Genomic DNA, 11,080 nt, shown 5'->3' on the forward strand with positions numbered 1-11,080 from the left:
AATAATTTGAAGTGATTTCCAAGTAAAAGCTTTTTAAAACCATCCAGCCTTTACAAGGTTGCTTGAGATTGGTGTACGTTCAGCATCTCTGTTATCTGTGCAGTCTGGAATCCCTTACTGGGCTGTCATATTTAACGAGGTCACACCTAGATCTTCTGCCAGGACAGGAGGAGGCCCAGGGTGGCAGTGGAGGCTGCCTGGGCTCCAATTCCAGCTCTGCCACCTCAGCCTTAAATCACCTCTCTGTCTTGCTTTCCTTGTCTGTGACGGCACAGAACCAGTGCTGTACAACAGCCAGCTCTCAGTTCTACTGACAAAAATTGATGTTCCCGATGCTCAGGAGAGGTGAGATTCTGGTTTTAACAAAATCCCATTCAGTAGAGATGAGCATCTACAGAAACGGTGAGGAGAGGATCGAGTACCCCAGGGGAGCCCCAGCTCCTAGCCTGCTGCTTGACAAGACACAGGACAGGGAAGCCCCCAGGGCAGGGCCTCCCTGGCCCCATTAGCCCTCCTGCGCCCTGCAGGACCCACAGATGGCCAGTGGGGGAAATGTAGAGCAGCACCAGCAGGTGCCCAGCGTCCCCAGACAGCGCCAGGCACTTGCCTGCCAGGGTGCCCGCGCTGCTACAGGAACACCGTCTCCCCAGGGCCCGCTTCTCCATTAGGCACAGTAGGCACGGCGCCTGGGGGCCATGATACTTCTAGGGACCCACAAAAATGTCGTAATTTTTTTTTAAATGAGAAGGTAAAAATGACTATAGAGAGAGGGTGAGAAAGGAGCGCGGCCTTCTCTCCAGGGTCGCCCGGGCCCTCCGGCCTTGGGCTGGGGGATGGCCGCGGGGCCAGGGGGTGGCCGCGGGCTCCGTCCTGCAGAGCCCGAGAGCCTGCGCCGCGGCTGCCGCGCGCCGTCCCGACCTTGAAGCAGCAGCGACCCTCGCCCCACCCCCACCTCCGCGACCTAACGGCGGCGGCCTCCGGAGCGCGGGCGCTGCCGACCCCAGGCTCCCGGCCCAACCTTGCGGGGCCCCGGCAAAGCCCGCGCCGAGCCGCCGAGCCGCCGAGCACGCGGTGCAGCCGTTGGGCGCCGAGCGCGGCGGGGCCGGAAGGATGGCGGCCGCTGGAACGCCGCGGAGGGCCGTTAGGCGGCGCTGCCGGGCGCGGGCTCGGCGCCCCTGAGCCTGGGCGCCGCGCAGATCCGGGACGTGGGGGTGACCGCTGTGTCCCAGCGGGGCGAGCTCTCCCCTCGTCCGGACAACGCGGGACAAAGCCCTTAGGGGCCCTGAAGGTGAGGAGCCCCGGTCGACGACGGGGAACGGCCCGCGGGCCCGCGGGCGAGCGGTCCTCCTCCGATCAGACCTTGACGTCAGAAGACAGAAAAGGTAGAAAAACAGATCGCGTTTGGCCCCTAGGAAGTGACCGCCACCCTTTGGGAAGAGTTACTGGCCGTTTATGGAAGGCCTGTGTATATAATATGAAAAAGCTGCTCTCGACTTTCTCCTCAGCCTTTCAAAAGAAAACTTGGCTACCTTTAGGCCTTCTAGATGTAAAGAGGTGGCCGACGTATGATAGAAAGTCACACGTCTTGGAAATGCCCGTTTGTTTTCAAAAATATAAGAAATGTCTTCCAGAAGTGACTTTTGGAAGTGGAATTGTTAGCCCACCGCTAGAAGCGACAGCAGGAGCGACACACGTCCACGTTTGTGCAGTGGGTTAGAGGCGATGGAGGAGAAGACCTTGAGGAGGAAGAAACGAAGGCTCTGTGCCAGAGCGGTCATGTTTAGAAGACATTTTCCTATTATAACCATTGTTTTATGTGTGCATTTTATTCCTCACTACTGTTTACATAGTTGACAACAAGTACTTTTCTGAAATACCTAGTCTTTCGAGATGTTCTAAAGTGCCTGATGAATGTTAAAAGTAGAGGTAGTAAAGACATTTTGTAAATAGCTTTTTGTTAAGATTCATATGAATATTGTTTCTTTTGGGGGGAATGGCCAGACCACGTCTTTGAACAGCACACACTGTGTTTGTGCATCAGTTCAAGGGAGGAGAGGGAAGTGCAAAGAGCTCTGTGCTGGTGTGTCGATAGTGAGCAGGATTAACCGTTGTCCCTGATGTTCCTGTGCTTTGTTTTACTTTGCTGTATATATAATGTATATAATGGACAGATGAGTCCCAATTTACAACATCTAGTCTTTCTAGATGTTAAAGAGGTTACCAGTGTATGACAAAAACAGAGTTAGTAAACTAATACATTTTGTACATTTTGTGTTCAAATTCCTAGGGAAGATTGTCTTCTGAAGAGTTGAGCATTCTCACTCACTGGGTTGGTGGAGGAGGGAGAGAAGGGAAAGGCTGATCTTAGGCTAGAGTGTTCATATTTCAAAGAAACTTTCAGATTCTGTTACATGTGTTTATTCAAGACTGCTGTGTGTGTAGTGGACAAGTTAAGTCCTTATTTGAAACATCTCGTCCATCTAGATGTTTAGAAGTGCCCGACGTATGTTAAATGTAGAGGGAGTAAAACATCATTTTGTAAATATTTTTTTGGTAAAATTCATGCGAAATGTTGCTTTTTGGAAGTGGAATTGTTAAACTCCCTTTGGGAACAGTGTTGTATTGTCTATACTTGCTCAGTGGTTAGGAGGAGGTGGGAGGGAAAGAATTGCAAATGGTAATGTGCTAGTGTGTGCATACTTGGACATTTTCAGACAAAACCATTTTTTATAATATGCATTTTGTTTTTCTGTGTATATTGTGTACATAATGGACAAATGAGTCGTAATTTTGCAACATCTAGTCTTTAGATGTTAAAAGAGGTTGCCAGTGTATGACAAAGTAGTTAGTAAAACTAGTATACTTTGTACACTTTATGTTGAAATTCATGGGAAAGCTTGTCTTCTGTAAATGGTTTTTGGAAATGAATTTGTTCAACCACCCCTAGGCATTACTCATGCCTGTACTTGTCCACTGGATTGGTGATGGAGAGGGGGAGGTGGGCGAGGGAATGGTTCCGGCCAAAATGGTCATATTTAGAAGATAGCTCAGATTATAACTGTTGTGACATGTGCAATTTTATTTAACAGGGCTGTGTACATGGTGGACAAGTAAGTTCTTATATGAAATATCTAGTCTTTCTAGATATTTAGAAGTGTTTGGTGTATTTAAAAATAGAAGTAAATAAAGTAACACTTCTTGTAAATAGCTTTTAAAAACAGATGGGAAATGTTGTCTTTGGAAATGGAATTGTTAAAGCACCTATCTGAACAGTTTACTCTGTACTTGTTCATTGGGTCGAGGGAGGTGGGAGGGAAGAACTTGCAAAGGATGTTTTGCTACTGTGTACTGGAAAATTTCAGCTTATCCATTGCCCTATGTTATGTGCATTTCGTTTAACTTTACTGTATATATTGTGTATATACTGGACAAAAGGGTCCTAATTCTATAATAACTAGTCTCCAGATATTCAAGAGGTTGCCACTGTATGACAAAAGTAGAGTTAGTAAACTAACACATTTTGTACCCAAAAAATGACTATAATAATAATAATGAATATATAATATTAAATCCAGCCTGGATTATATTCATCTTTGTATGGATGAAGTTGTAAAATATAGTTTTTAATACTTGTTGATGCAAGTAATCAATAATCGTCCTATAATAAGACAGAGGTTTTATTTGAGGCAAGCGGAACACTAGCTGGGAAGTGCAGTCTTCTCCAAGGAAGGAAGCACTTGGAGCAGCAGGGTTTTCAGCACAATGTAGACCATTTCAGAACAGAGAACACACATCAAGGATGACAGGGATGCATTTTCTTTTTCTCAAGGTCTCAAGACATATTTTGTTTACAGATTAGCACGTACACAGCAGGTCAACATGAGCCTGTTGCCCTGGGAAGGGAGATCCATCTGGCATCGCAAGAAGGGAGGCGTTAACTTTTATCTTCAAAGAGCACATTCTTTACTGTAGGGCAGTGATTGAATGCATCCTTTCCTTAAGGGTGAAAGGAGATGTACAGTGTATGATTGACAGGCCATAAGTCAGGCTTCCTTAGTTCACATAATGTTCAGGCCAAATCAGGTATGACCAGAATGGCTTCCCCATACAGCTTAATATGCAAAAATTTCTTAGCATATTTTTTTGTGCATGAAGGGGCTTGTGCAGGTAAAAGTGCCTGGAGGCCATGATGGTCACAATGCAGCCTGTATCTCTCCTGCCACCATCCTGTGTTGCTTTGGCTGGGGACAACACACAGGCGAAGTAGAACATAGAAGAACTGGGGCTGCTGGTAGGACACTAGGAATCAGGGCAGCCCCTCACATTTGGACTGAGGCAAGAGACCCATGGAGACCGGGGGACAGGTCTTTTGGGATCAGACTGGCATGGGCTTTGCTCAATCAGAACAGAGGACGTCTGGAGGATCCCCCGCCCTGCCATGCCAGCTGCTTCTAGCAGCCAGATGGGAGAGGGCTGGTGGAGAGGGGCGTCTGGCCCATGGCCACTTTTGTACTCTCAGGAAGTCCGGTCTGTGTGGATGTGCTGCATCCTCCTCTGATGGAGATTCCCCGTGTCTCTCTCAGTCTCTACTCTGACAGAGTGACCCTCACTAACTAGTGTCTCCTTTGAGTCCCTCATCCTCTCTGATTCAGATTCAGCCCCTCAGGAGGTCCTTTGCCTTCCTCATCCAACCAAAGCATTAGGCAAATCCCTTGAAGTAGTCTGCGTTGTTCCCCAGTTTACAGATAGGGAACATGACATCCCCTCATCAGTCAGTCACTCTCCACAGCTGCAGGCAGAGGGAATGTAACCCCCAGGCATCTCCTGGGGAGGCTGTGAGGGGGGCAGCTGTGAGCCATTAGCGGTGGACATGACATTCCACATACAAAAGACTGGGCGATGGGAGCAGCAGCCCAGGGAGGGGATCTGGGCAGGGCACTAACAGCATCTACTACAATAGTCCTTCTCCCCAGGCCCCACCCAGGGACCAACATCCCAGAAGCACTTCAGAACCAATGTGTTCAAAACTGAACTTGTCATCTCCCCACACTCATCTCATACCTGCCCCAGGAATCTGAATAGCCCATGTCATTCTCTCAGGAAGCGCCACCATTGTGAGGCTCCCCAGGGAACCAACCTGCCTCATCCTCTCTGCCATGACTCCATCCCAGTCAGCCCCACCCTCTGTCAGCCTCTGGGCCAACCCTCCTTCCACTCTCTCTTCCCTCTCTGCTCTTGGCCACTGCCCTGGGGGGACATGTCCTTGCTGGTCTCCCTCACCATTCACCCTGCTAGACACACACACACACACACACACACACACACACACACACACACACACACACTGAAGCCAGGGTGATCTGGCTAAGATGGACGCAGGATCCGATCTCCCCGTGCTAAAACCATCACTTACTCCTTTCTGCTCTTCAGGACCTGGGCCTACCTCTGCACTCAACCCTGACCCCCACCCCCTTGCATGCCTGCCTTGAGCACTGAGCAGAGTGTCACTCCTCACTCCTATCATGCCTGTCACTGTGCCTTTAACTAAGGTGTCCTCTCCCTAGATCACCCTCCATTCCCCCATGCTAGACTGGGGTCCCCTCTTTTTGCATTCTCATAACACTGTGGGCACCACTTGCCCATAGAACTCACCATCCAGAGCTTTACTGCCAAGGAGAATTGACAAGCCAAGGGTGCTGGGGCCTGATGCTCCAATGCCAGCCATGGAACGGTCTAATATTTGTTCTATCATGGCTAAGACTGTCTCATTGTTGAACAGCAGGCCCACCTGCCGACCAATCATTTTAGAGGGCACTGACAAGGCCTGCCAACCTCCCTGCCAGTGGCCAGTTACACTCCCTGATGAAGGGCTGAGATGGAAAAAATGTAAGCATATGTTCCATTCTGGCATCAATGGTCGTGTATGCATGTTGATGGCCTGGTACATGGCAAGGGAAATCAGCCCGACGTCCTGTAGAATATCAAAGCTCAATGTAGGGCTGGGGAATAGGAGGGTTGCCATGGTAGTAGGACGGGCAATCTTGGAAGGAAATTGGAAGTGGATGTAAGCACAGGCCGATACCAACCTGACGAGTGATACCTCTCTCAGTTTGGGCAGAAATGTGCCAGCTTTGGGGGGCTGTTTTGTAGTGTTTGCTGATTTTCAAGGTGTAAATATTCCTCTCATGTTCAATTTCAAACTTCCAAAAATTTAACTACCACCCCAAAGAGATCCTGAAAACAGAACAATTTAACCTGGGAAGCCAGTATCCTCTGGCACTGACACAACACCGCCCCCTGGGTTCCTGATGATGAAGAGTGAGAAGCATCTTAGGTTTCTCGAACCTGCCTGAAATCAGCTGCACCAGCTCACCAAGAAGAAGCAAGCACGACAGACAACAGAGTAAACGGGACGTGAGTCCTGCCCTCTGTCCCACTCAGAGAGGGGTGTCTCCGTCCTACTTTAGGTTGACCCAGCAGCAGCCCGCAGACAAGGATTCAAGTGGAAGTAGTTACTTGGGAGGTGATCACAGAAAGCACCAGCAGGAGCATGGAGAAGTGAGACAGGGCAGGAACAGAGGTCAGAAGAGGACGTGTTCACGGACAGGTCCTTGCTGTGGGCAAGAGGGGCACGACCCAGCTGGGGACCTCTGGGAGATGTGTTACACAGCTGGGAGATGTGTAACACATCTTGGAGTGGGTCCACCCCAGGAGTGAGGAAGGGAAGATATTTTTCTACCAACTCTGACCTATTGTTGGTTGAGGCTGCTCCCTGGAGCACCAACTCCCCAGTACTTCCAGTCTGTCCCACTGCAAAGAGCCACAGGTGCTTCTAGTGAGCTACAGATGGTGAGTGGGCAGGACATGGACAGTGTCTGAAATGCACAGTGTGACAGAGATGTGACCTGTGTGTCACTCTGCACGTCTCTCCTTACCAGAGCTCTTAATCCCACCGAGCAGGATTCTTCTTTTTAGAGGTACAAAATTTGTGTACCAATCAATCCCTAAACACAAGCCCACAACTTAAATCTGCTACCAAGCGAAAGAAACAGTGATATGTCTCAATGCCAGAGGAAAAGCCAGGAGTGGTGGGCTTTTCCAGAATTATTATTTTCACTGAAATTGGGTCTTTATGCACATTGTACCAGCAGGCTGAGCTTAGAACCCAGTCAGCCACAAGACTGCTTGGCATCTCTATGAGTGTTTAACAAAATGCCTGGCTGCACCCTCGACTGTCACCTCCATGTGAGCAGGACCAGCTCTGCAGCATCCCCACCACCCCTGCACACACAAGGGATTGCACGTCCCACTGAATGTTCAAGATGGGGGTGGGAGTTACATGAAGGACATGGAGAGGGAGCCTGATAATGGAGGAGCTGTCCTGTACTCTTGGCCCTGCTGCCTCGCCCCATGCCCTCCTGGATGGAAGAGCTGCCCCCACCCATCCCTGTGTTTTGTGCAAGCACGCTAACACACACACAGGCACAGACATACACACACACAGGGCCTCCCAGAGTTAAAGACTCAGTTGGTCGTAGTAAGTGGGAGAAGGCAAGACAAGTGAAATTGAAGTCTGGAGGAAGTTGCTTCAACAAGAATTTATTTTTCAGGGTCCAGAAGCCCAGCCAGAACAAGCAGACCCTAGGACCCTAGAAAGAACCTACATCAGGGAAAAGGGAGTTGGTCACGAAATCTCCTAAGCTGTTCAAGAAACTCCTGGAAAGATAAGGGAAACCAGTGCCGTCTCTTGATACGCTGAGGCTGTGAACCAAGAGGAAACAGGATCCTTGTGAGGGCTGGGCCCAGAGTCAAGACAAGACCCCTCTCGACTTAGACACCCCATTACTGAGGCACTCCAAGAGACTTGAGCCCCAGTTCACCTCTGGCTCTGAGCTTAGGAGCATTTGGTTGAATCCCTATATCCACAAACAAGTGAGGAAACTGAGGCCCGGAGATGACAAGGGGCTTCCCAGGGTCACACAGCCCATCCAGCAAAGTGGGACAGGAGCGTGGGCTGAAAGCTCATTACTCTAAGTCAGTAGCTCTCAAATTTCAGCAGGAGTCAGAATCCCTGGGGGGCTTGTTAAACTAAAAATTGCCTGGGGCTCCACCCCAGAGTCTGATTCAGTAAGTCTGGTGGGGGCTGAGAATTTGCCATTCTGACAATCTCCCAGGTGAGGACCACATTTTGAGAACCGCTACTCTAAGGAATTTCAGAGTCAGTCCTGAGACCTGGGGCTCAGGTTGAGGCAGGAGCCCAGGGTAGGAGGGGCTTTCTCTGCCCTGGATGGGGCAGTGGGTAATTGGTACATAGGATGTTCCACGCAGCACCTCCCCACCAGGAGTTGCAACCCAGAATGGATCACTCACCTTATCACAGCTGATGTCGAAGTAGTCCTTGGCCGGGTCCAAGACAACTGTCCCCACACACTGTTTCACCAGCTGCGAAGGGGAGGCTTCAAGTCAAACTGGAACCCCCATGCCGTAACCTCACAGCCTCACCCCAGTGGATAGAAATATTCCCCAGAGGCTTCTGGGTCAGCTCCCTAGGAGGCATCAGCCAGCGCCCCCACACTCCAGCCCCCAACTTCACCCCATTCTCCTTGAAGTCACACTCCTCCAGTGGCTGCTGTGTTGTCCTGGGGCACACAGTCTCCTTCACCGTGAAGCTCACAGGCTTTGGGGTATCTGGGTCCTCGTCCTGGTCAAAGGAGAAAGTGGGGAGGCCAGGCTCGAGCCCATGCTTGCCATCTCTGACCTGTCTGCCATCCCTCACCAAAAGTGCAGCCTTTCAACAGCCCGTAGTGTGTGCCTGGCAATGGGCATGGTGCTGGGGTACAGAGGGGAGGAGGACAGGGCCCATTCCTGCCCTTGGCAGGCAAACAGAGAGCCCAAGTGGACCTCAGACAAGCTCTGACGAGGAGCACCTCCCCATCTGAGGGGGCTGAGGGAAATCAGGGTGGTCCTAGAGGAAAAGACATTGTCACCGGAACCTTAAGGCTGAGCAGAGCCCTTCCCTGTGTGGGAGACAACAGAGTGCAGAGTAGACATAAAGCAGAGGAGTCCCAATCTGGATCCAAAGACCCCTCATGTCCCTGGAGCTCCCAGAAGTCACTGAAGCCTGAATGTGGTTGTGAGTGGGGGGACCTCTTCCCACAGTAGAGATAAGACCGGAAGCTCTCATGCTGAGAGGGGACACAGCTCTGGGAAGGTTTCCTGAGATGTGGGACCACACTTAAAGGGAGAAGTGCCTTCCTGACAGGAGGGACAGCCTGAGCAAAGGGAGAGACAGTGTGGCCAGAGCAGACTTTCCCTCCCCACCGCCCCCTCCCAGACTCACTTCCTTGGGCAGCGGGTCCAGCTCCAGGAGGCGGTAGAGATTCTCATCTGAGGACCGCTGGTTGAGGCCATCCACGGCACGGAGTACGGCCTCCTTGTAGCTGAGGGTCTGAGTGGTGGCCAGAGGGATCACCAGGCCCAGTAGCAGTAGCAACAGTGACCATCTACCCAGGGAACAACTGTCCCTCTGGGTCTCCATGGTCCCCAAGTCTGCCTCCTCCCAGCCTGCAGGACCCTCCTTTATGCCCAGCCTGGGGATGACGCAAAGGCCCAACCAGGATGCTTCTTGACCAACCTCATCACTGGCCTCCTGCCAGGATGTGGCCTGGGTTTCCCTCATTCCCTGCTGTTGCGTCATGGGGCTTGCTGGACAGTGGGCGAGGTCTACCTTATGTGCAAGTGAAGAAATGTTTCCTCCATCTCTTTGACAAGGTCTTGGCCTCTCCTGGGCCCCACCAGGGAGCGTCACAGCCAGGGTTGCTTAAGAGAGTTGAGTCCTGCATGAGAGGAAGGGAGCCAGGTGCTTATCCTACATCCTTCTCCCTGCAACAGCCCTGGGTCTTCTGAGGAATCAGGGTAGTATAGTGTGTTCACCACTGCATCTCCACCTCTAGGCACTGCTGGGCACGCAGCAGGCACTCAGTTCGTAGTTGATGAATGAATAACAGTAACCCACCCACCCCCTTCTCTAGAGCCTCACCCACCCAGCCAGTCCCAAGGGAGACTTTCAAGGCCACACCATCCTGTCTCTGGACCCAGCCCTCAGCTAGTTCAGGGGCTCAGCACCATCTGTCCCCTCTCCTGGATTCTGCTCTACTGCCTTTCTCAGTCTAAAAATGTCCCAAGTCCCCACCAGACATGGCCTGTTGCCCTGGCCCCTCCTCAACTGAGCCTGAAGAAGGGTCATCTACACTCATTGACCCACTTCTTCACTCTCTCACTCAAGGCCACTGCAGGCGTGTCTGCCCTCATTGGATCCAGTGGCCACTCTCAAGTTTTACCTTTATCTGTGTAGGTTCTGGTGACTCTTCTCTCCTCCTGAAACTGCCCCCTGCACCATTCTCTCCTGAAGCCACTCTCCTGATTTCCCTCCTGCCTCCCTGGTGGCTCCTTCTCCATCTCCTCCAAGGACACTCCCCTTGATAAGGAGGGCTGCATATATGACAAACCCACAGCCGACATCATACTTAACTGTGAAAAACTGAAAGCCATTCCCCTGAGAACAGGAACAAATCAAGGGTGCCCACTCTCACCACTCCTATTCAACATAGTACTTGAGGTTTTGGCCAGAGCAATTAGGCAAGAAAAAGAAATAAAAGTATCTAAATTGGAAAGGAAGAAGTAAAACTCTCACTGTTTTCAGATGATATGATTCCATACAGAGAGAAATTATATGATTCTATATATAGAGAAAACCCTAAGGAATCCACCAGAAAGCTATTAGAAATAATCAAGAACTACAGCAAAATGGCAGGGTACAAAATCAACTTACAAAAATCAGTTGCATTTCTATACACTAATAATGAACTAGCAGAAATGTAATCCTATTTACAATCACAACAAAAAGAATAAAATACCTAGGAATAAATTTACTCAAAGAGGTGAAAGACATATACACTGAAATCTATAAGACATTATTGAAAGAAATCGAAGAAGACATAAAGAAATGGAAAGATGTCCCACGCTCATGGATTGGAAGAATAATCGTAGTTAAAGTGTCCTTGTTACCTAAAGCAATCTA

The 11,080-nt window shown here is 50.3% G+C and overlaps 1 protein-coding gene across 1 annotated transcript; it reads right to left on the reverse strand.

Moving 5' to 3' along the window:
• Positions 1 to 7,579: 7,579 nt before the first annotated feature.
• LOC103567911 (cathelicidin-4-like) lies at positions 7,580 to 9,606 on the reverse strand. The gene is made up of 4 exons (XM_008544658.2): positions 9,341 to 9,606; positions 8,594 to 8,701; positions 8,371 to 8,442; positions 7,580 to 7,761 (listed from the first exon to the last, which is right to left on the reverse strand). Exons 1-4 carry the CDS (start codon positions 9,536 to 9,538, stop codon positions 7,666 to 7,668), a joined length of 474 nt encoding a protein of 157 aa, XP_008542880.1. The 5' UTR covers positions 9,539 to 9,606; the 3' UTR covers positions 7,580 to 7,665.
• Positions 9,607 to 11,080: the final 1,474 nt, after the last annotated feature.

This window comes from Equus przewalskii, chromosome 15 (assembly GCF_037783145.1).
Source record: "Equus przewalskii isolate Varuska chromosome 15, EquPr2, whole genome shotgun sequence".
Lineage (NCBI taxonomy): Eukaryota > Metazoa > Chordata > Mammalia > Perissodactyla > Equidae > Equus > Equus przewalskii.

Coding starts and splice junctions, on each gene's coding strand:
- LOC103567911 (XM_008544658.2), bottom strand. CDS start 9,538: ATGGAGACCCAGAGGGACAGTTGTTCCCTGGGTAGATGGTCACTGTTG. Junction 8,443..8,593: donor GTGACTTCAAGGAGAATGGG/GTGAAGTTGGGG, acceptor TCCCCTTCGCAG/CTGGTGAAACAGTGTGTGGG. Junction 7,762..8,370: donor TCGACATCAGCTGTGATAAG/GTGAGTGATCCA, acceptor CTTGGTTCACAG/CCTCAGCGTATCAAGAGACG.